Source organism: Phytophthora infestans, genomic scaffold, assembly GCF_000142945.1.
Source record: "Phytophthora infestans T30-4 supercont1.9 genomic scaffold, whole genome shotgun sequence".
NCBI lineage: Eukaryota > Oomycota > Peronosporomycetes > Peronosporales > Peronosporaceae > Phytophthora > Phytophthora infestans.
The window spans coordinates 438,224-462,946 of NW_003303750.1; the positions used below are offsets into that span (position 1 = coordinate 438,224).

Here is a 24,723-nt window from a genome sequence, read left to right on the forward strand (position 1 = left end):
ACTCACAAAAACCAGACCCAAGGCCAACGTATAGCACAATATATGTGGACCACGGTGTTCTGGTTCATGGCTGGGACCCTCCCGGCTCCTGCCTGATGCGCGTCCTGCTGCTGCGGTGCAACCATCGCCGGCTGAGCAGCCTATTCTGCATCGTACTATCGCTTCAGGTGTGACACCGGTATTCCGTATCATGGCTACTGCGGTGGCACCGCTGTATCTCGCGGCGCCGCCGTGTTCGGAGTCTCCGGCGATCCCGCCAGAGAGTCTATATGCATCTGTGCTTTGCGCCCGAGTCATGTGGCAAACAGGTTCGAGCTCATGGGTGGTGTCATAGGCACACTGACGTCGCGCGCGGTGTCCTTGCTGTCCTCAATCTTCTTGTGAAGCTTCGACTGCGACTCTTCAGCAGGTGCTCACCGCAGCAACGACTGGAGTTTGTCCAGTCGTTCGGCCAGACAACGCATGAGATCCTGCAGCTCGGCTGCGCTGTCTCTGTCGCCCGTGGGGTTGTTGCAGCTGCCCCTTTAGTGAGCAGCAGCGGTGCTCTCATCTGAGATGTCACCAGTCATCACAGCCCTTTCGCGATTGAAAACCAGCACTGACGTCGTAGCGGGTGCTTCGTGGGCGATTCTGATCATTGAGCTCAAGACATGTGGAAAGTTGGTACGTAACCTGACTTATTAGCACTTGAATACACACGAGGATTTGTTACGCAAAATAGAGAATGTTCAGTTTAGAGCTCGTCCTATAGCTTCCTATTCACCTCTCAGTCCTCTTTGTTCCTTGCCAGGGGTCTGGTACGCCAGTATACACGTTTTTGGCCAACGACAAACACTTTTCCAACATGGCAAACAGAAATCGACGCGAGCAAACACAAAGAGCTGCTTTTGACCACTAGCAAACCCTTTATTTACCGCTAGCAAACATGATAAACAGTACTTTTCTGTCCACGCCGTGTTACGCAAAAGAGTCGCGAAATTTACAATAATCTGACACAATGATTGATTTATTAGGAGCGAGCACTAAGCGAATACTAATACAGACAACGACGGTGAAACTCAACCCCCCGTAGACATGCATTTTCAAGTCATTTTTAGAAAGGCCAACAAGACAAAAAAACTCGACCCCTTTCGTGGTATCACCTGCGATTGGTCAAAATTATACCGACCCAACAGTTTATTAAAAGTAGAAAAAACAATTTAAACAAACACCGTAAAAAAGCAAAAACATGTATTATTTTGCTCTACACCATCACGACAGGGTGTTTTGGGATTGCTTTTTCAAAGCTTTTAATAACACATTCCGTAGATGTGTTTTCCCACGCTCTAATTGTGCGTGTTACGGCAGCCAGACGCTTTTCCTTCGCGGTTCTTGTAACATAATAAAATCATTAAATCATTAAACAAAACTTACCATCCGCTCTAATGGTGAGAACTGCAGTGAGTCTACCAGAGTTTTTCTGCGTGTGCTTCACTTTAGCGGAGCCACGACGGCCTTTGAGGGCCCAAATCTTGTGGGGTGGGGTGTCAAAATATATTGCTGTCTCGTCGACATTGTATATGGCGGATTGCTGGAAGTGAGAATGCTGTTTCCAAAACTCTATGGCAAAGTTCAAATGGATTTCTTGTAGTGCATCTTCATCCTTTTTAGTAAATTGCGGTTTCTGAACAGAAAAACCATGGCTATAACATTAAGAAAAATATGTAAGCAATAAATATTGATTAAAAACACAAATAAAATAGGATAAATTGCTAAAACGTTTGATTAAACCAACATATTGGAAAACGAGATGCTTACCGAGCTGCAAACCGCTGGCACGTACGCATCAACACGCTCAATGCGCGCTCAGGAGATGATTTATCGGCTAAATACTGCTCCAGCCAAGCCCCCTGCTCCATCTTCATATACTCGATCATGCCTCCAGTACACAAATACTATATATACAGGCTAGAATCTGCAATAAATAATATAACAAAGCAAATTTACCTCTTCATCCCGACGGACGTCTTTCATGAAGGTGACCAATTCGTGCTCAAATGTGAGTTTAGTCTTTGCGCCTTGTCCTTTTGTCGTTCTGCTAGTTTGAGGTCCCTTAAACTCAAACAGCAGCTTTGCCTTCTTTCTCCAGCCCTTCAACATACCTAATGGAATATTAAGCGCCCGAGCGGTAGGCTTACATCCCTCCAAAGCCACCCGCTCGAACGCTTCCCGTCTCTGCTTGACGGTGTAGCTGTTATGCCGACGACGTTCGTTCATCACTTCGCAGAAACAGCAATAGCGTGATTGTTTAAACGGCGCCAGCATGGCGTGCTGTCCAGCAATATATTTGAAAGTATATTATTGGCTAAAATTACAAATAACATTTTTACTTGAGTTTAAAGTTGCACTGTAAGGGGGGTCGAATTTTTGTGGGGAGTTGAGTTTCACCGTCGTTGTCTGTATGTCCATTCTGCCAGTTTGTTGTTGATGTGTAATGACCAGCCGCGCTACGCTTGGCGGGGCGCCTCTTCGGCGCCCCCGCGGTCCGCTTCGCTTGCGATTATAAGACTAAATGAGCTGGAGAGTGCAATGAGCGACTCGCTGTTGAGCTCGGCGCTGGGCCCACCTTCGCAAATACTGCGCGACCCTGCTTCACGGGTACCCCGCGCAGGTTTGCTATGGCTACGCGCACTCGCGCACCTTAGTTGGGCAAACCGCTTGAAATGTTTGTCCATTCTCTGTACATAAGAGTTTGCTGGTGGTCACTTTGATGTGTTTGCTTCTGTCATTTTCTTGTCTACTGTTGAGCTTTACACGCTGAGGTTCAGCCAATACCTCGTCCTGTACCATTGTATTCGACAAACACAAGCCCTTTTCACGGAGCGAATTTCGTGCCTGCACAAGTTAGCCTTTAGATACCGTATTCCTTAGATTGGCGGACATTCACTCATTAATTACAGTAGACATAGCCACACACTCGAATTTTTGTACTGTTGTAGCTTATGTGCTTGCTGACAGCATAGTAAGTGCAATATTAAACCTGATCAATTTACCGAATGTATGCTTTTTTGCTGGCGGTTGTTGGAGACCAGGATTATAATTCTGAAAACGTACATGATTTAATACGATTTTAGAAATTTATCTTAAATGAGTAGCCATATGGGGAAGATTTGAGAAGACTCGTCGAGGACGCGGAAGACTCGTAGCGTATGGCTATCAGCCTTGCAGGATTAACAATGTTTGAACCATGATTGAAACATGGATGGAAGTATTGTACTTCGATAATTTCATCATTGCTTAGAATTTTCATTGTTGTTTTTCATGTAAAACTCCTGGGTCAATGCCAATTGTCTTATAAATACAAATCTTAATGCAAAGCTACACGTATTCGATGTTAGGATGCAAGCTACCACAGACCACTTACTTGTCTGCAGCTTGGGATGGAGTTCATACTCCTGTCCGTGGCGCAGGACGTTTTTCCTCCGTCTAAGCAATAGCAGCAGCCTCCGTCGGAAGCAGTCGACCTGAAAGAAGCAGATCAGTTCGAACCGCCGCCTTGAAATAGAAGCGTGGCTCATATCCTGAGGAAGTACGGAGGCTGTCTGATGGGTGAACATCTATCAAACGAAGACGCCGCAGCTGAAGCCGACGAATTGGACGGGCTGCACTGTGGTATAACGTCAAAGTCATTTAGGCCCGCTTACGTTAGTGCGAAAAGTGCGCTTGTCACACGCCCCAATTAGCATGCACGTCGCAGGTGCCTCCACAGTCACAGATACGTCGTCATCGCTACTCTCCTCATCATTCGACGCCTCCTCACCATCGTCCCCCACATTGAATTTATCAAGGTCTTCACGGCTATCGTGTCCGCCGTCCCTCCCAGCGCCAGTGTTCTCTTCTCCCGGCTCAGTCGACTCTTCGCCCTTTTCAGCGCTTTGTAGAAGCTGCTCCATATCACTAGCACTCGTGACATCTGACAGGGCATAGAGAACCGTCCTGTGCGCGCATGTCTCCTACTTCATTCGCGGCAGCTTCTCGGGAAAGGCGACAGAAACGAAAATGACAGTTCTCGTAAATAATTTTGATCGGAAATAGCCGAGTTAAAACGAAATTTATCTTTCAATCCTGGAACCGCTCAGGATTAAAATCCTGAACGTCTCCCCGAATTATATCCTGGCCTCCAACAGTTCTCTTTTTTTAATTTAAAAATGGCGGCTGTTGGAGGCCAGGATTATAATTCAGGAATCATTCAAGATTTAGGTCAGGATTAATCCTGTATCTTGAGACCCTTCATAAATGAATAACCATATGGGAAAGATTTGAGATGATTCGTCGAGGACGCGTAGTATTCGTAACGTGTGGCTAGCAACGTTGCAGGATTAATCCTGACTATACCACGTTTAAATCATGGAAGAGACTTTTGTATCTTATTAATTGTACCATGATATGGGATTAATCATGATAATCAGCTCGAAACAAATCCTGAATTGAAGACTTGTTAGAAAAATTAGGATATTGTACAGGATTAATCCTGTTTTCTACATGTATACATCCTGATTTGAGTTTTTCGATACGATTTTCAATGGAAAGCTACATCACTTTTTTGTAGAACACAAGTGATAGCATGGCAAAAAATCTGAATACTGTACGGAATTTATTCTGCCCAATGCAATTGTCCAGTATTACAAGTAGTGTGAGAGAGTGTTCGGGCTCATCATGACCTGCAAATTTGTAGCGCTTTCGCTGTTCGATGTGGTGCAAGAGCCGTAAGCTGCATAAAGCATCGCCACCTTTGCCTTGACCACGCTCGTCGTAAAGTAGAACGTTATTGATACCATCCGTGAGGTCAGCAAAAACAAAATTGTGCATCATCAGGTTCGAGTTAAAATAGTCCGCTGATGGTTTTTTGCTGTTATAGACCGGAAGAGGAAAACTTTCCCCAAAAACCTCAATTTGTATTTGCAGTGTCGGTCTGGCTACATGGACCACGGGCTCCATATTCAGTGGCATTTCAACGTGATCTGGGATAATTTCTTCAGGAACTGTCTGCTCTGGAGCTTTCTGAGCAACAAACTGCTTCACAAAGGCCGACATAGCCCGACGTTGATTTATAGCTGCATCAAGGTGAAGTTCCCTTTCTGCAACTAGTTCAGTACGTTCAGAATCAGGGATGTCTGGATTGAGTAGCAGCGTCTCAATTCTCGCGCAAGCGTCGCACAGATCCTCTTTTGAACGCGATAAACGAACGCCAGGAAAGTAATAGTGTACGTACTGGAGCCATCGCGAATACTCCATAATACGATGGCTTTGGTCTTCCGCTTTTGTTTTGTATCTTGACCATAATATTTTCCAAGTTACACCAGGCTCCACTAAGTACTGCCGTAAATTACGATGCGAACATGGATATCCTTCTTCAAGTTCCCGTTCGTTACAGTCTGTAATTAGAATTTTCATGTCATCATCTGAGTAAGAGTGAGTTGGGCGGCTACGCTTCCGCCGAGTGTGCAGAGTGTCGATTCCATTCTTGGTTACGGCTTTAAGACGCGCTATCTTGGATCCACCAACGCCGAATATCGCTCTAACTTGTGCGTCTGGAACGCCTTGGCCAATCAAGGAGAGAACCATACCCTCCGCCTGAGTGTGCTCGGTCCCGCCCCATTTGGATTCTAGTGACTTGTACGTGGCTTGTAATTGCTCAACTTTCTCAGTGCCAAGTAGAGCACAAGCACGCTCAAGCGCAGGCAGTCGATTCCGAGGCTTTTGTTTCTTCCGTGGTGCAGTCTGACTCGATCCACCTGTGCCGCCAACTCGTCGTTCTGTCGTAGGAGGGTCGCTCATTTGAGCCAACAGTGGAAGGATCGCAGTCCAAGCGCGAACTGTTACTAAAGTACCTGGTGCTAAAATTAAATAAATATTTCAGATTTTGCTCTCATAATAGTTGGTGACCCGGGTCACCGCCAATTGGTTCATATACTGGGTTATGGAAATTCCTCTCCTGGTACCCACTATCTGTTGCAGAATTCTTTGCAATTGAGGTACGACGTCACAAGCTCTTCTATTGGCTTAAACGGGATAGCAGGTGGGGATTCCCTATCATTTTGGATAAATTACGATTTATCGTAAAGCGCAGATCGTGCACTTTATCATCATTGTTAAAACAATACATCTGTTTTTTTTAAAACCTTTCGTACATCGTCTACCTTTTCATTCAGATAAACATGAATTGGTTTAAACACCTGTAATATCTCAAGTCAGCAGCACGACAAATGGAATGCTAAGTTTAATATTTAGCAGCAACAGCGTCAAAATCACCTATCGACGAGGGTCTCGGCCCATTGCTCTCGTTCCAGGTGTCCGTTTTGGCTATACACTATCTCTACAGGAAGTCAACATACCAATCAACATGCAGGTGTAATTTGAGTAGATAGATTTACGCCAAGAAAAAGCTACGTCAATTCGAACTGGTGTGATGTCCCACCTGCCCCCTTTTTGAGATTGAGATGATAAATTACGGGCTCAATCTAGACAATACCGCCGCAATACAGCTCGTGCCGCATAGCTGAGCAGCTTGTTTAGACAGCGAGCTTTCAAAGGAGGACAAGCACGTCTAAAATGCTCTACTAGTTAGTTAACTATGATTGAACACATTTAGACCGCCTGACTTTTTATTTTTTGTCCAAGCAGGATAATACGGTTCAACTCTAGCGAATGTACATGCATTTTAATACGGGTGGTCTCGCTAAGAAGGGCGAACGTTCACCCCTCCCATGTAGCCACTTTGGCTCGGAGGTTAGTATAGGAGAGTACGAGGATTGAAATCCTCTTGGGTGCCTCTTCACGTCACCCACGATCACGATGACGAAGGAGAACGAGCAAGGCAACGGACAGCGAGCAAGAGAGCAGAGAGTATCAGCGAACAAAAGGAGAGCGACGAAGTGAGGCAGCTGGGAGGGATCTCCCGAGAAGTCAGTAGCCCTGTACGAACAACCGGGGGACGATCTTTTGGGTGGTGTACCCAGAACAAGTTCCTGCACTGCGTAGAAGTCGCGGTTGCTGAATGAAGGAGTGGCGAAGTGTCGCATGCATGAAGATCAAGGCGAGCGACTGGCAGTTCCGGATTTGCGGCGCAGCAGGCAAGTGCTCGCGCAGACGCAGAAGAAGAAGGTGCCGGCATTTGTGCCTGTAGGAGATAAGCAATAACAAGTCAGTTGTTAGTGAGTCACGAGACGGAATAAGTAGGGTGGAAATCGGAGCGTGACAGAGAGACGGGTATAAGCAGCCCCGTAGGGTCGTCGGTATCAGCAGCCCGGAACGTCGTGAAGTTTCCCCAAAAGAATAGGGTAGTGGAGTTAGCCCCTGGTGTAAAAGCCCCTGGGATAACAATCGAGCGGCTTGGCATAGATCTCCTTGGAACACCACTAGTTGCCAGACCAAGGAACTCAGAAGTTGCTGCGGTGCGTGTGTAGGTTAGCGTAGGTGCGTGTGTAGAGCGGCGACTTCTGTGGCCACCAGACACTGTCACTTGGCCGAGGGCAAGACCGGCGGTGGAAGCAACGCGACATACGGAAACCGTCGAGTTTCTCACTAAGTATTTGACGCCACGTAAGAGTGACTGAGTGTCTCGGCGAGCTACGACCTGGCAGCCGATTACACAAAGCTTACTTGGTGGTCATACAGGGGCCTTCTATTGAAGCGTGTCCCTTTGGCACGAATCCTAGCCACGCAGAGAGAGGGGGCTAAGGCAGAGAGAGAGTGAGGGCGAAGATAGAGTGAAGGCGGAAATAGAGAGTGAAGGCGGAAAGAGAGAGTGAGGACGGAGTGAGAGTGATTGGACGACGAACGAAACGGTAGTAAACGAACGAGCACCGCAGACGCTCGGTAACTTTCATACCAGACGAGGAATTAAAGAGACACCGCGGTGATAATGCCAGCACGAGCGGCGCGAGCGACAACGAAGAGAACGAGTCCACGGACGCTGAGCATGACGACGCGGAGCTCAACGATGCCACCCGTGGCACCCAACAAGAGTCATCGACCCCGGACACGCATACGACTCAGCACTGGTGACGGCAACGGCGGGACGGACGAGGTGGCTGTCAGCAGCAACGTCGCGATAGCACCTGTTGGAGGTGGTGGCGCAGACGGCAGCAGTGAAGATGACGACGATGTGTTCGACGACGGCAACGGCCGAGAAGGCGGCCAGGGCAACGGACAAAACAACGACGGCGGAAGTAACGGAGGAAGCGACGGGGTGCAACCGGTCGATGACGAGACGCACACAGCAGGAGCGGCAGCAGCAAATCGGGGTCAGGATGACAACGACCTGGAGTCGATGGACTGGTGGGATGCACTCACCCCAGGCCAGCAGAGATCCATGATGCGACGCTTTATGGGTCGACCAGCTGCATCGGCACCCGCGCAACCGACGCAACAACCCATCCTGATACAAGCACCGACGATGGACGCTCCACGGCGTCACAAGATGAAGAGGCTGCACATTGAAGATTTCAGCGGCAAATCCAGTGAGTCGGTCGAGGCTTGGCTGGCAACGATTTCCCAGGAGGTAGAGCGACAAGGTTGACTAGGAGGCGCCTCGTGGACGGCAGAAGAGCTATACTATGGCGCGACCGCACACCTGAAGCATGCAGCAAGCAAGTAGTTAATAAGTCTGCCGGACACCATGCGACCACAAGACCGCAACCTGAGTTACCTGGTACGACAGATGCGGAAGAAGTACGGCAGCCGTGATAATATGTTCAGGATTCAGCAACGACTAGCGGCGCGAGTCCAGCAGCCGGGCGAGCGACTCAGCGACTACGCTGCCAGCTTGACGAACATCGGCTTCGGCAAACGCATCCCAGCTGAGTCCTACGTGGAGGCCTTCATAAACGGGATCAATAACGAGACGACGGCGACGCAGGTGAGGGCGTACGAGTCTGAGACGCTAGACGAGGCCGTGCAGTTCGCGGAAGACAAGTGTGGAGAGTACGGAGAAGGCTTCAAGGTGACCGACTGGCGCGTGGCAAAGAGGCGCTACTGAAAACACCGCGAGTACGGAGAGGAAGGAGACGCGTCTCCGCCGAAGAAGAAATTCACGAATGAGGCGGCCGAACCATTGGACTGAAAAAAACTGGGCTTAGGGTTCGGAGGAGTAGAACCACCCACGTTTGACACGGATGGCAAGATCGTTAGTGGATTGGCGAAAACGGCTAAGAAGGACCCTCTCTCATTGGCTGCCCTTTAAGCATTACTGCTGGTCTCTGCCGGGTTAGGGAAGGAGAATACCAAGACAGCGGCGAACAAAGCAAATACAGCGCTGGCGTTGGAATCAAAACGGAAAACAAGGCGGCAGCGAGCAATCAGCAACGGCAGTCGCAGCAGAACGGAGGAACGGGCAGCAACGGATGGCGGAACCAGGGCAACAACGGCAACTATGGCAACGGCAACTATGGCAATGGCAACTATGGCGGCGGTGGTTTCAACGGTAGTGGCAACGGCAGCGGACAAGGGTTTAACAGTAACCGCGGTTTTGGCGGTGGACGTGGGTTTGGCCGAGGCCGAGGCGGAGGCTCGAACCTAGCTAATTAGGATCCGACTGACACGCGCTCGATCTTGCAGCGCAAGACCGAGTCCAAGTGCAGCTACTGCGGCGAAGTTGGCCACTGGGGGCGAGAGTGTGCCCGGCGTTTGGTGGATGAACAAGCAATGGGAGCGACACAACCGACGCCATTGGCGGCGAGCAGCAATCAGGGCGGCGGAAGCGCAGCTACGGCAACGGCTCCGACGGCTCCGGGAAACTAGTGGCGGCAGCGAAGGCGGGGGTTTCGTTGTCGGACGATGCCACCAACCCTAGAGTAGGAGAAGGAGGACCCGTGTGGCTTCGTGATCAAATAGCGATGGCACGGGTGGCGAGTGAGGAAGCGAGCACTCGGACCCAGGGGAAGAGCGCCGACGTAGACATCGGAGGCACAATAACCAAGGGGAAAAGTGGAGGAGAGGAAGCAGAGGAGCAGAGCGACGAGCCTATCGCCGTGGCTGAGAAGTAATGCGAAGCATTGACAAGGAATGCGCCGGCGACGGGTGTAAGAAAACGTGCGGAGGCGATGAGCACGCCCGGGTCGAGTGGCGCTGCAGGCACGTGCGCGGAAGAGACAACAGAAGAACCAGTGAAGAAGAAGCGGGCAACGGCAAATGCGTCCCAAGTGACGTTGACGATGAGTGGGGGAAGGACTGTGGCCGCGCGACGACGGCAGCGACGGAGAGTAGCGGACCTGGTGGCAGTCCAGAATATCCTGACGAGCGAGCTGAGAGAGCGCCGAGAAGATCGAGCGAAGGTGCTGCGTCTTGCAGTACGGCAAGCACTCGACGTTCTGCCAGAAGTTGAGCGAGTTGTACGGCGGGGAGAACATGTGCGGGCACTACGTGTCGCCGTGGCTACGGTGAAGAAGACAGAGGGGCGTGCGGTCAGGAAGAAGAACGGACGAACAGAGACGACGGAGAAGGCAGTCAAGACCCACGACACCGAGGAGGAGATCGCCGACGCCGAATGGTTGGCATGTTTGCAGCGCTACGCGGAGACGTGTCCAAAGAAGCTACCGGAGGAAGGAACGCTAGTAGAGAACGCTAGTAGAGATGCGGGCCGCGCGCAAGAGGGCCATCCGTGAAGTGAAGGCGTTCGAACGGGCAAGGCGACGGAAACGGCTGCAGAACCGAAGACACCAGCGACGAAACGACGGTGTAACGCGCCGGGCGAAGGAACTCGAGAAGAAGCAGAAGCCAGCGAAGTCCTACGTGTACCAGAAGAAGGGAAACTACGGAGATGTGGAGTTGGTCGCAGGAGCAGACGGCCGGGAACTGCGAGTGGCGCAATTGCGTGCTGCCGGATCAGGAAATCCAAGCTGCTTATCGACAGCCTTGCTGGCGTTCACTCGATCGCACACGCAGGAGGTACGACTGCATAGCTGCGCCCAATTCAGTGTCGCTGGAGTGGAACTGCGGAGGTACGGCAAGTGTATCACACGCGACGCACCAGTGGAATTGGTTGAAGGTTTTGGGGGCGGACGAACACGAGTGTTGGGAGTGTGGCGATTTGTCGGTACGACACAGTACCAGCAGAGGATCACAGTGGACGCACTGCTCGTGGATGGACAAGGTAACGAATTTCTGGTGGGCGAGGATTGGATGGTGGAGAAACAAGTGAAGATGAACTTCGCGACAAGAGAGCTCAATTACCGTGACGAGGGTAGACAGAAGGTGATCGTATCGTTCACGTGTCATAGTGTGTCGTCGCTGCCGCAGGAGGGCACCGGACGCAGCCATGGTGCGACTGGCGAAGACTGTCAGACTGACTACGAATACCCAGAGCGTGCTGCGAGTGGCGGTAGACGCGGAAGACGGGACGACAGGCGTATTTGTTCCGAAGCCGAACTCTAAACGGCACATGAGGATCGCTCCGACAGTTAAAGACGAATCGAGGACGATTCGTGGCAGGGGAAGAGAGTACGAGGATTGAAATCCTCTTGGGTGCCTCTTCACGTCACCCACGATCACGATGACGAAGGAGAACGAGCAAGGCAACGGACAGCGAGCAAGAGAGCAGAGAGTATCAGCGAACAAAAGGAGAGCGACGAAGTGAGGCAGCTGGGAGGGATCTCCCGAGAAGTCAGTAGCCCTGTACGAACAACCGGGGGACGATCTTTTGGGTGGTGTACCCAGAACAAGTTCCTGCACTGCGTAGAAGTCGCGGTTGCTGGATGAAGGGGTGGCGAAGTGTCGCATGCATGAAGATCAAGGCGAGCGACTGGCAGTTCCGGATTTGCGGCGCAGCAGGCAAGTGCTCGCGCAGACGCAGAAGAAGAAGGTGCCGGCATTTGTGCCTGTAGGAGATAAGCAATAACAAGTCAGTTGTTAGTGAGTCACGAGACGGAATAAGTAGGGTGGAAATCGGAGCGTGACAGAGAGACGGGTATAAGCAGCCCCGTAGGGTCGTCGGTATCAGCAGCCCGGAACGTCGTGAAGTTTCCCCAAAAGAATAGGGTAGTGGAGTTAGCCCCTGGTGTAAAAGCCCCTGGGATAACGATCGAGCGGCTTGGCATAGATCTCCTTGGAACACCACTAGTTGCCAGACCAAGGAACGCAGAAGTTGCTGCGGTGCGTGTGTAGGTTAGCGTAGGTGCGTGTGTAGAGCGGCGACTTCTGTGGCCACCAGACACTGTCACTTGGCCGAGGGCAAGACCGGCGGTGGAAGCAACGCGACATACGGAAACCGTCGAGTTTCTCACTAAGTATTTGACGCCACGTAAGAGTGACTGAGTGTCTCGGCGGGCTACGACCTGGCAGCCGATTACACAAAGCTTACTGGAGCTTTGTAGCTCTCGCCCAAAAATGCGGACGAAACGGTAATGCTCACCGATACTGCTGGAAACAACTGGACAATTGGTGCAAAGAGAATATCCTTGCAATGGAAGTTACCGATGATATGAGTAACCAAAGCTCCAGTCGGTCGCTATCACGCACATTCTATTCGATACACAAGATTTTGGATCATACATGTACAGGCCTTCTTAATGAAATCAAGTAAATCCCTTTCATGACTTCCGTTCAAGTCACATTTGACGCGTGATTATTGGACAGAGAAATTTAAGTTTTCAAGTCGCCACCGCAATTTCTAAAAATTCAATTTGCAAAAGCAGAAAGCAATGGACGCCTCGCCGGGTCAAATGGAGCTGCAGCTGGAGCAGCAGCAAGATGAATCATCCGTCACCAAGTTCGCGTGCAAGAAGTGCCGCTCTGTTTTATTTAAAAGCGATCAGCTAACGCCGCACGAACCAGAGCAACACCAGATCTCGACGCGCAGGAAGCTCAAAGACCTCAAGCACCAGGTAAGTGCGCACGTGGCCTGCTCTTCTTATTTCCTAGAAGAGACATTGCCCTGGATGGACGAGGCGCTGCTAGCCGAGGGAAAGATCCACTGCCCCACTCTCAAGTGCCAGTCGCGACTAGGAGCGCTGCAGTGGTCGGGCTCTCAGTGCTCCTGTGGCACGTGGGTCACACCCAGCATCAAGATCACCAAGAGCAGAGTAGACGCAGTCTTTAAGCAGAGCAACCTCAACATTGTCACGGGCGTTGGGCTTCCCAATGCGGCAGAAACCCCGCCGGACGTTAAATAACGCAAAAAAACGGCAAAAAATCGCTAGTTCATTTAACACAACGTGACATTTGCGCTTGTTGTCACGATGCATATTCAACTTAGGCGGACAGGTCCCAGTAGTTAACACAGGCGTCGTTGCCAACCGAGATGAGCTCCGTCTCGGAGACAAAACTCACTCCAGTAACTCCGTCCTTGTGCGAGAATTTAAAGGAGCGTTTCTTCATGGGGCTGTTGACATCCCAGATGTAGATACGTTCGTCAAGTGAGCCACTGGCAATGAAGTCGCCACTCGGAGCCCACGCCACACTCGTCACTCGAGTCGAGTGGTACACCCACATGCCCTGCACCTTAGCAGACCGTGAAGCCACGTCCCACACACGCACTTCACGGTACGTGTCACCGGCGGCCAACAGCGCTCCATCGGGGGAGAACGACACACACGTCAACGCTCCAAGGTGGCCCGTGATTTCTCCACTTTCGACCAATGAAGATCCGTCCACGACGTCGAACAAGTGAATCTTCATGTCTTCCTGGGATCCAACAGCCACAAGATCTTCAGATGGCGAGATGGCTACACACGTAGGAGTCCACGAAAACTCCGGAGTCTCGAACACCAGCTTCTGATCACGTAGAAGCTTCACTCCCTTGTTCGTACTCACCACAGCGAGTCCAGACTCGGTGATTGCCACGCCGTTCGGTTGCGCATTTAGCGCTGTAGCAGCGACATACTCGCTATCACTAGCAACGCGTAGCTGGTCGTCCCATCCGCTGCTTACGATCTGGTTCGAGTTTGCAGCAATGCCCGTAATCTTCGCAGTGTGGATACTGCCCGTCAACGCCTTGGCAGCTTTCGACGTCCAGGAGCACACGACGCCGTCGTAACTTCCCGTCAAAATACGGTTCTGCGTCGTCTCCGTAGCCAGCGACAAGATACTGACCTGATGTCCCTGAACGATCTGCTTGGGCTGCGACGGATTGTCCAAGTCCAGGAGGTTCAAGTCGCCTGAGAGACTGAGAGAGATGAGGTGGCTTTGACACCACGCCACCGCCACTTGCATGTCCTTAACTTGAGGTTTCGCACCTCCAAATGTGAACTTGGTCACGACACTACGTGAAGCTACGTCCCAGAGCAGCACCGTCTTATCAGCCGAAGACGTCAGCAACTGCGTGCCATCCGGACTCCAACACACAGAGTAGATAGACGCTTGATGCGCTGCTGGGAACTTGTCAACCAGCTCGCCACTCTTGCCGTCGTATAGACAGATGAGCTTATCAGAGCCCACACTGACGGCAAACTCGCCGTTAGGGGAGAAACGCACGCAGTTGACGAAGTTGGAGTGCAAGTTGTTGTTGTTCTGTTTGAACTTGAACGGTGGGCCTTCGTACACGCACACGTTGAAGTCCTCGCTGGCTGTCATGATGCGGAACGGACGTGTCTGACGGTAGTCTACGCTCAGGATTCTCTTCTGGTGGCCCACAATCTCGCCAATGCTGTTACCAGTGTCCCACATGAACACACGAGCCATGAGACCACGACCATCGCCCACGGCAACGATGCGCTTGCTGTCTGGGTCCCACGACAAGTCCTTGATCTCGCCTGCGAACACAGGGATCTCCAGCTTGAGCGTGTGCTCCGGGTTGTCGTACGACCACACGCGCACTTTGCCAGATACGTCGCCAGATGCTACCCAGTAGCCGTTGGGGGAGAACTTGGCTACAGTGGTGGGCTCATTGTGACCCTTGTACACGAACGTATCGGTCGGGTCGTCAAAGTTACGCACCACTACGAGCTTACCACTGCAGTAAATAAGCTTGGGCTCCTTCGGGTGGATACCCAGTACACTGGGAGCACCGCGGTTGGTCGTTGGGCTGGGACCCACAGTCGCCTAAATCATTAAAATATGAAAAAATGATTAGCTTCAACTGCGTTTTCAAGGGCTGTATGGCGCTGTAACTGAAGCAGAAACGAGAGCTGGGGCGTACCTTGAGGGCCGGGGGTGGCAAATTCTCTGTGGGATTCGTGGACGTGGACATAGGAGCTTGGATTGCAGGGGGAGATTCTGCGAGTGAAGAGGACAATTTAGCGACGAAATCCTTGCACCCACGTGTTGTAGTGCCCTGATACCTGTGTATGCCACACTAAAAGATCCGTTTGCCAATCAAAATGCACAATCTTCATTACCAGACGGCTTCATTACCGGTACTCTGCGGCTCCGATTGCCACACCCAAGGTGGCGCCTACATCTACGCAGATTTACGCCGTCACGGTGAAGGAATTGGACGTGGATTCATACGCTGTAAGTGCGCCTAGTAGGTGCTTCGAGTATCCGCGGTGCACAAAGCGATATGTGCCCATTACACTTGTGCGTCCACCTTTGCGGATGTTCCACTCGCAAGTGTTTTTGCTCTCGGTGATGAGATGGCGCTCCCAATGGTAGCGTAGATCCCAGTGCGCGTCGGTCAAGGTGGTTGTGTACGCACCATTTGAGCCGAGTTTCTGGATGTCACAAAACGACGAGACCAACGTGACTGCGTTCTTCGGGTGCGCACCAGCGAATACCGCAGAGGCCACGCTGCCGACGGCGTACGAGCTGGACGGCTGCGTGCGTACGTAGCTGAAGGAGCGTAGTAGAGGCGCCGTATCCATCATCACTCCTGTCTGCATTGTAATGAGGGAAGTGCGGTCGATCTGCATTGGGGTGGGTCCCACGTTAAGCGGGACAGAAGGATCCGCCACGGACACCGCGACTCGAGCGAGCTCTTGCTGCACTGCAGCCAGCTGGTTGGGGCCAAAGAGCGTCGAGGCGCCTTCATAATTTTGTGTGAGGTATTCCTCCTTGGTGGTCACGTACTGCGCGTAGGCGTTGCTGATAGCTGCCAGCTCGACTTCCGTGACTCCCGCCCCACCTAGAGCCGTCTTGACCGTGTTTCGAATACGCCTTCCCGCCATCGTGGTAGTCTCAAAGTTGGTAACCGCGATAGCAAACTGGCCGATCTTTACTATTTGAACAGGCAAGGTGTTGGGTACCCACGGCTTAGGCTCCATGAGTCCAACAGCAAAAAGCGGCACCTTGTTCGTGTGTTGGCAGTCCTGCACCCACTTCGGCGTGGATTTAATGACAGCACCAACTGCCTTAAACAGTGCGCTCCCCTTTAAGTTCCCTTCTGTGAACACGCTGGGGCCACGACCATCTTCGGTACCAGCAGCGAAGTTCTGCCCCACGACGGCGGGACACGTTCTATCAGCGTACGGGTTGTCGGTAGTGACCTCTACGCCGTCAAGCTTCACGTTGGAGAAGTCGACGTAAGAGAGATTGGCTATCACCGATCCCTGAATGAGCTCCGAAGGCCCCTTAATAAGAGATGAGAGCGTGTCGTATTGCCGCTTACCCATAATCTCAGCGGACTCGATTGCAGTCTTGCCTTCGCCTCTGAACGTGCCATCACCGTTGTCAACTCGGTTCGGACTCACATCCCCAGCATTCGCGATACCAACAGCAACAGTGACATTTGCCAACTCGTCTTCAAGCAAAAATTCAGCGTATCCTTTGTTGTCTCCACTGATCAGTCGATTCTTCGCAGTGAGGCTAGTGGGATGCACGGGGTAGAACGCCAATACGCCTCGAAGCTTTCCAGAGCTACTGAAGAATTGAAGGGCACGCATTGTCGTGTCGACGTTACTGCTGTAAAGCGCACGTTCCGTCGCCGGGTTAGCCAAGTAAGCGCTGGGTGATCGGTTCTTGCCTCCTTTATCGACTTCACCTTTGTTCCAGCGGATTGTTCCGCTCTCCTTCGAGCTATGAGCCTTGTCAATGGCGTCCATAATTCCGCTGACTATCCTGGCGAAATTCTCGCTGATGTATCCGAGACTAGTGACGTCGTATAAAAAGTATCCGGCTGTGCCTCCAGGACTTGCATGCGTGTGTGAAGCATGCAATACGACGTTTTGTTCCGTGTACATACTATTGTACTTGGTGGCAAGCTCAGCAAGGACTTCTTGGTGCACGAGCTGCATCACTCCCATGATATCACAGTGAACAAACATGACACGTTTGCGGGTATCTGGGTTTTCGATAAGGAAAGCTCTGGCATACAGGCGATTGAGGATTCCAGTCGTACCCTCCATTGGGTCGGCGAACCCCATCATAACGACGTCAGCAGCAGGGCCAGTGATATCGGTCTTTCCGATACCAATGTTGTACGCTATTGAGAGTTGGCTTAGAGCACACAACAGCAGACTGAGTAAGCAGGAAACAGCTATGCGGTGCTGCATCTTGTCGACGAGATTGTTGGTGGTTCGAGTTTGTCGTGGGGAATTTGAGAATGGCATCTCAACTCCCTCTCCCTGCTTGCAGTCTGGAGCTAGCACTTTTTTAGGAGCCATCATGTGACTCGAAGCTTTGTGAAGTGATGGAGGTGGCTTTCAGTAATGCAAGAGAATGACATTTGAAGCTGCTCTGTACTTATATTACATTGTGTAGATCAATAGAAACGATGATGTTTTATTGTTATCCATCAGCTCGTTGTCTCTTTAATGTAGCTGTATTCTTTCATTTCATGTCATAGACAATGACACCTCCATCGTCTCCTGCAGCAACCAGTTGGTTCTTTGACGCTGCTATTGCTCTCACTGCCGCCTCGTTTGCTCCAAGTCCATACAAGAGCTTACCCGTCTTCCAGTCGTGTACGTGAAGCATACCGTTTCCAGCGCCACTAAAGCACAATTGACTGCGAACATGTAGCGAATAAATGAAGTCCAAGTGTTCTGTGAAGCTGTACATGACGTCATACGATTGTCTCTTGTCCAGCACGTTGATAACTCCATCAGCACCGGCCGTAATAAGCACATTCGGGTCCTCCTTCGGCTCACAAAGAAACCCCACGGCACCTTTCTTACTACTGCGTGGGTCGATGTGAAGCTCTAGCGAGTGTGTTGCCTCCTTCTGCCTAGAATCCCATACTCTCACGGCTCCGTCTTGACCTCCAGAAAAGAAACAACTTGCTGTCTCCTCACTTTGGCTACCCAGTACGCTAGTTGTGTGTCCTCGATGAGCACTCGCATGTTTACGGAGGATTTTACTCGTCTGTAGGTCGATAAGCTGCACGCCTCCATCGCGATCACCACAAACAGCCCTCTGGCCCTCATAAAGTAATGAAACGTCTAGTATTGGAGCGGTGCTCACCTTCACTCCACTAACCTCGCGCTGGCTGCTTGAAGCTCGTCGACTGACGTTCCAAAGCCGCAGCATCTTGTCATAGCCAACACTTACAACCATCTCGTCATTAAGACTCAGCACACATGACACGGATCCGCTGTGCCCCACCAAGTCTTCACATTTGACGCCTGTCGCGTCCCATAAACACAGTTTACTGTCCATGCCGCCACTGACGATCCGTCGATCCGGCAAGTGTGTGACGCATGTGACCCATTCGGTATGACCGAATTTCTTAGTGTAAAGTGTCTTTGGACGACTAGTACTAGCTCCACGGGATGCTCGTCCAGAAGATGAAGAGTTGCTGCTTATTGGAATGACGTACAAGGCATGATCGCTACTGCCCATGACCACCTCGCTCTCGTCGGCGCTCATGCTCATGCACATGAGTGGTTGTGCTGAGACGGCATGTACTTCGCCTTCTGGCGTACATGGACCCTGTACCCATGCACCAGTCAGCTGTGCCGTCAGATCTGATGCTGATGACGTCTGTTTGGCCGAAATATGAGTCATCTTGTCACCGCTGGATGGCTTCAGCGACGCCTCTCCACTACCATGTTTTTGAAAGCCTGTTCGTGCCGCCTCTGCTGCTGCCAGCTCCTCGAATGCTGTGTCAAAAGCCTCCATGTAGCGGTTATTCTGGTGGTGGGAGACACTTGCGCTGTGCGCGACACGAGCGGGGCCGTGATCGACATCACCAGCCTTTCGTGAGTGTGTCGGACGCACCTTCAGACGAGAGAGTGTGTCGCCTACGTCCTCAGAATCTACCGCGAGCCCTGACGACGCGTACTCCTCGAGGCGCACATGGCTGTTGTCGGACTTGCTCGCCATCGCTTCGCTCAAGAAGATCGTTTTCGCTTGAAAGTTAGTGTGGTCACACAAAACGATCTGATTACAATGTGCAACCGTTTCGACCTGTCGCATAATAACTTCAACGACCGATGCTTATCTTAGTGAGCGGCGATACCGGCGATACGGTTTGGGTTTTCAGCCGCAATGAGCGCGTGCCGAGCATGTAGCACGGTGCTGTCGAGAGCACCTGAGCGATTCGGCTCCGCACTCGCTATTTTAAAACTCATCTGGATTTGCAGACAATGATGATACGTAGCTCTCTGCGGCTGTCCTGATTGAGCCTACAGCATCGCTGTCAGCAACACGTTGAAGCACCTGCTGGGCGTTTTGGCGAGGCCAGCACCATCCACGTGGCGCTCAACCATGGGCGCCTTTCAGCAAAGACACGCTTTGTTCATCAACGCAAACGTCCGTTTTTGCTCATCCAGCAGAGTATACTCGATTGTATGGGTACTGTAGTCATATTAAAACAGAAGATACCCAATCCATTTCTTAGAAGAGAAAGAGAAAGCGTAAAACATGTTGCAATAAATCTCCACTTACTGCTGTAGGAGCTAATGTGCCATGTGAAGAGTGATAAAGCTCTATATTTTTCAAACACAACATCCACGCAATACACCTGTGCTAAATGCTCCATTCTTATTCGGTCATTGCTTCGATTCGATGATTAACGCAAGCCTAATCATCGCTCGAGCCCGCATTTTGATAAAAGGAAGAGCCCATTTTTTTGTCGACGTTTCGAGACGCAACCGAATGACGTCGATTCCTCCAAACGCTTTTGTGCGGTTTTGTATTTTCTTTTGGAGGTTTTGCCCAGCGACATTCATTCTCCCCCACTTCGCTATTGGCAGGAGCTGCAGCAAGCTTGTCCGCGAACTGCATTTGGAGGTCCGTCATTGCCTACCGGACACCGTGACGAGAGCAGAGCAGAGCAAGAGGTGGCAGTGGGGCGAGAGTGAGTGAGTGAGGGAGTGGAGATCAACGACAGACAATAAGCGAGAGGCTGGTCGGCCGGACTCGCGTCCGTCAGTTTGACACGCTAAACTCAATTGTACGGAACTCCTCGTCTTCGTCGTAAGCTGACAGACACATCGGTGGCAGCTTAGTCACTCGTACCTAACGATTCAAGCCTGGAATTCTCTCTATGCAAGGTTCATTTGCCTTCGGTATCGCCAAAAGCGGGGTCAATGGACTGCCCGGCGTTCGTCGTGCGGCCACGGCCTCCCAGATCGGCGGACGTTTGTCTTCGCCCAGCTCCCCAGTAAGCGCTGATAACAGTGTAACTGGCACTACTGTCAGGTTCGACGAGGGTGTGTCCCTGGGCACCATGTCTACCATTCCGCGAGTGGCCTCATCGCCCATCGCTTTCGTAGACTTGGGTAGTGATCAGGCGGCACTGGCGGCCAAAGCGACGGTAGCACGTACAGACAGCGTGATCAGGAAGACAACGCCTCCTCCCGAGGCGACACAGGTAGACGAACTGCACCCGAGCAAGCGAGGAACCTTAGTGGACAAGACGAATCCGTTCATAGGGTACTTCCAAACAGGGACGGAAGAGAATGATGCATTAGCGGCAACAGCACCGACCACTCCGATGCCGTCGCCGCCTCCAGCACCAGTGCGGCGTGTGCCCATCCGCACACAGAGCAGCGCGACACTTTCGTCCATGTCGTCGTTTTATCCGTCAGTGTTCCTTACGTCTCATAAGAGGACAGAGTGGCTTGGCTCGCAAGGTAGTCGTCTGCCGAGTTTCTTCAAGCAGCGAGATGCAATGGAGTCGACGCAGCAGAAGCAACAGGACGAGCAGAAGAAGCGCACAGCGTTCTTAGATTCGTTGAAATGGGAGCCGTCAGCGTTGGCCGTTCAGACCACAGCGGATGATTATCGAGAGGGGCAGAAACAAAAGCAGAGAGCGTCTTTCAAGCGTACATTGTCCATGCCGGCGGCTATGTCTGCAAAGGAAGCGGTCGCCGCACTGTCGCCTATCGTAACGACGTCGAAAGAGGTGAAGGACTTCAGTACACCCTCCAGCGCTACTTCAGATGATACGTGCACTTCAAACTCGCGCTTTGAGCAGGATTTCGAGGTCGTGGGCTCTTTAGGTGAAGGTGGTCAAGGCTCTGTCTTCAAGGTTCGAAGCAAGGTTGATGGATGCTACTACGCGATCAAGAAGGTGGTGCTGCCTCGTGCTACGGAGCTGGATGCCAACCGCGCGGAAAGTCAAGCTCTGCGTGAAGTTCGCTTGATGGCGTCCATGTCTCCGCACGCTAACGTGGTGCGGTATCATACAGCGTGGACAGAGGTGGACGCGTGTGTTCCACACAAGAGCTCGTCGACGGAGAGCCTTCGCGGCTCGGATGTACCTTCGCTCGAGAGTGAATGCAGTCCTGAAAACCTTGAACGACAGCAACTGGAACTTCTGGATGAAGAGGCGGAACTGCGTATGAGCAGCATGGAAGCTGAAGATCAGTCGTTTTCGCTTGAGTTTTCGTCAGATTCACTTGGTTTCGACGAGTATTCCACTCCTGGATTTACTTTCGAGGACGAAGGTGAAGACGTAGACTCGGTGGGTTTAACTGTGGACGATGAGGCTGCGTTCGGACAACCTGGCGAGCTGAAGAACGAGATTAATCGTGCTACCCATGCTTCCCCGGCGGCACCGGTGGCTATGAAGGCGCAGGTGATCTTGTACATCCAAATGGAATTATGCGGGACGGCAGTGAACTCCGTACCTTCAACCCCGACTTCTTCAAGTAGCCACGAGCCAATTCATCGTATTCTGGACCAGTTGAAGACACCCCAGCCAGAACTGCAGCAGTTTGGCGACGAAACTCACTCAAACCTGGGAGCGTGGCTTCGATCGTCACTAGAGGAACGATCGGCATGGTCTAACACCTCCGATGTTCACCAAGAAGGACTAAAGCTGTTTCTCAGTGCAGTTCAGGGTGTAGCTCACATGCATTCGTACGGCGTAATCCACCGAGACTTGAAGCCTGACAACATCTTCATCCACGGTGACCAAGCGAAGATTGGCGACTTCGGTCTGTCCAAGTCTGTGTTTACAGACAGCTCGTATGGTGTTGTGTCACCTCGTGAGCGTCTACAGGAATTGGGTCTCAGCGACGGAGATCACACGACAGCGCTCGGCACTTTCACGTACGCGTCTCCTGAGCAGCTTGGGTACCGCTTCAGCAGTAGCAATCTATTGAAGAACGCTGCGACTCGTCTAAAAAGCGCCAAGTACTCGATCAAGTCGGATATCTTTGCGCTGGGTGTGATTTTATTGGAGCTGTGCTGTCCGTTCAGCACAATGATGGAGCGTTCTCAAGTGCTGACAGGTGTGCGTCACGGCGTTGTGCCTCATAAGGCACGACAACACTTTTCAATGGAGATGGATCTGGTGCTGCGTATGACTTCAATTGACCCTGGTGAGCGACCCACGAGCGAAGAAGTTGGCGAGCAACTACGCAAAATACTGGCTGCGTCAAGTACCGTGGTTACGCCAGCCTCAGCTCTGGAGGAGTTGCGGGAGCTTCAAGCGAAACTCGTAGCTGCTGTCCGCAAGGTACGTGATCGCTCACAAGCTACGCTGCAGCTTGAGGCCTTAGTCTCCGAGTTGAACGACAAGGTCCAGAACGTTGGCATTGCTCTTGCCTAAGCAAGTGGCACATTGTGGAAAGAAAATCTCTGAAACCCAACGAAAAAGCAAATATCAACAGCGAAGCAGCGCGAGACAAGCTACGCTGGCGGATTCCGTGAAGGTGTCTGACAGACAAGTTGTTCTCGCTAACTATGAAGTAAAACAAGCTGCACCCACGATATCGTGCGTGTGTGAAATGTACAATGACCTAGCAAAAAAAAAAGCAGAAATATGATACGGAACACTGACGTATGAACACCAAACGCCATTCTAACATGGTGATACTAGTAGTAGTTGACAAGATAAATTCATATCCTCAGCGGAAAATGCAAGGCGTGACTTGCTCAGTAGTAAAATGCCTTTCATGAATATGGCACGCTAGCAATTGCTAGGTAAGGCGTTAAAGAAGTGATAATGCTGATCTCGGTCGAAGACGCCGACCATAGTACCGCAGTCTGAGCATGCCACCGGGTAAAACTCGTCTTCTTGCAGTAACCGGGCAAGTTGCTGACCACTCGAAGTTGCCTTGTTGCTAGCAACCAGAGTCTGTCGTTTGTGGAATGGTAGCGATGCTGGCACTTGGCTGCCTTCACCTGACGTGTACGCGAGAATCTCATCACGTTTTACACGACAATTAATCGCTGCAGTCGCTCGATACTGGTTCGTGTATGTTGCATGCCTTCAAGTACCGGTAATTGCAGTTAGTAGCCGTTGCTTAAACAACAGCAAGAAAGTTAAAAGTTTACCTCTCACAAACCATACACACCGTCACGAAGCAACATGGACAACACAAAGTTGCATCTGTCTCGGGTTTTGTAGCACGAGTTCCACCTACACAGAGCATCAGCGTGTAAGAATGTTGCCTGCCTCTATAATGCTGTCGACAACGTACACAAGTTTGTCTGCACCCACTGCTCGTCTGCGTCGTCCAGCTGCTCGTCGTACAGCGGATCTGTCTCCCCTGTCTCGTTCTCTTCTTCGTCTTCATCATAATCGTCCTCTCTCTTTGCAACAGGACGCCGTCTGCCCAAACTCTTCTTCTCTGGCGCATGGCCTTCCGCTCGTTCGGTCACTGGAGATGGAGATGCACCCGACACCTCCATAGCCTCCGCAAAAGTCACCCGCTTCTTGCGCTGCGCTTGGAATCGGAACGGAGCTTCTCCGTAGCCTCCATCGCTCATAGAATTGTCTGTAGCAGTATCTAGAGCTTCTTGCAGGTGCGTTCGTCGTGCTGTGTGTTGCTCTAACGCTCGGGGTGAGACTCTCAGCTCTTCACCTCCCCCGAGCTCGAACACACCTGGAGCTGGAGCTTTCATTTGTTCTTGCGTCCGTTTAGTTGCTTTGTGCGTTGGTCTACTGCCGTTTAAACTGCTGGTTGGCGTCAGAATTCTGCTGGAGTTGATGGAGCTCGAGGACGCGAACACAGAGGCCAGTTCTTCCACCGGATCGCGCGTTTTAGTGGCCACAGGCGACATTGGAGTATCCTCCACGTCGCTCATGGACTCGTCACTTGGTAAGAAGGCGAAATAGTCCTCGTTGTCTACGTTGTAAGCGGAGAAAGACACGTCGTCCCCGCCATGGCGCCGTGGCTGGTGCATGTTGCTGGAAAAACCGGATTTGGCGAGATCATTACGCTACACCACTATGGCTACATTTTTCGACGAATAGGGTGATTAGCTTGGGTTCTTTGACATCCACACCGGAGGAGCCATGCGAACAATCCTTGTGACGGTAGGCATTTCCATGCTTGGGTGGAAGATGGAACACGAGAGCTATCCCCCTGAAGCCTTTGGGCTGTTTTTTTTTGGCCGATGCTACAGTCCATGCGTCGACTCAGTTTATTTTCCATGTAATACTCCATGTAATGTCCATGTGTCGAAATAAATTAC

The 24,723-nt window shown here is 51.5% G+C and overlaps 6 protein-coding genes across 6 annotated transcripts; 2 read left to right on the top strand and 4 right to left on the bottom strand.

The window, feature by feature from the left end:
* Positions 1–12,698: 12,698 nt before the first annotated feature.
* Positions 12,699–13,148, top strand: PITG_05777 (uncharacterized protein; the record flags this gene model as incomplete). The annotated part of the gene is made up of 1 exon (XM_002997983.1): positions 12,699–13,148. One exon carries the CDS (start codon positions 12,699–12,701, stop codon positions 13,146–13,148), a length of 450 nt encoding a protein of 149 aa, XP_002998029.1.
* Positions 13,149–13,156: 8 nt separating this feature from the next.
* On the bottom strand, positions 13,157–15,182 carry PITG_05778 (uncharacterized protein; the record flags this gene model as incomplete). The annotated part of the gene is made up of 2 exons (XM_002997984.1): positions 13,157–15,015; positions 15,113–15,182. 2 exons carry the CDS (start codon positions 15,161–15,163, stop codon positions 13,228–13,230), a joined length of 1,839 nt encoding a protein of 612 aa, XP_002998030.1.
* A 201-nt stretch (positions 15,183–15,383) lies between these two features.
* Positions 15,384–16,079, bottom strand: PITG_05779 (neutral ceramidase, putative; the record flags this gene model as incomplete). The annotated part of the gene is made up of 1 exon (XM_002997985.1): positions 15,384–16,079. The coding sequence occupies one exon, from the start codon at positions 16,077–16,079 to the stop codon at positions 15,384–15,386; it is 696 nt and encodes a 231-aa protein (XP_002998031.1).
* A 1,600-nt stretch (positions 16,080–17,679) lies between these two features.
* On the bottom strand, positions 17,680–19,173 carry PITG_05780 (uncharacterized protein; the record flags this gene model as incomplete). Its single annotated transcript, XM_002997986.1, has 3 exons — positions 17,680–18,815; positions 18,897–18,981; positions 19,069–19,173. 3 exons carry the CDS (start codon positions 19,171–19,173, stop codon positions 17,680–17,682), a joined length of 1,326 nt encoding a protein of 441 aa, XP_002998032.1.
* An 870-nt stretch (positions 19,174–20,043) lies between these two features.
* PITG_05781 (eukaryotic translation initiation factor 2-alpha kinase, putative) lies at positions 20,044–23,035 on the top strand (the record flags this gene model as incomplete). The annotated part of the gene is made up of 1 exon (XM_002997987.1): positions 20,044–23,035. One exon carries the CDS (start codon positions 20,339–20,341, stop codon positions 22,850–22,852), a length of 2,514 nt encoding a protein of 837 aa, XP_002998033.1.
* Positions 23,036–23,212: 177 nt separating this feature from the next.
* On the bottom strand, positions 23,213–24,432 carry PITG_05782 (uncharacterized protein; the record flags this gene model as incomplete). The annotated part of the gene is made up of 3 exons (XM_002997988.1): positions 23,213–23,513; positions 23,581–23,665; positions 23,727–24,432. 3 exons carry the CDS (start codon positions 24,430–24,432, stop codon positions 23,213–23,215), a joined length of 1,092 nt encoding a protein of 363 aa, XP_002998034.1.
* Positions 24,433–24,723: the final 291 nt, after the last annotated feature.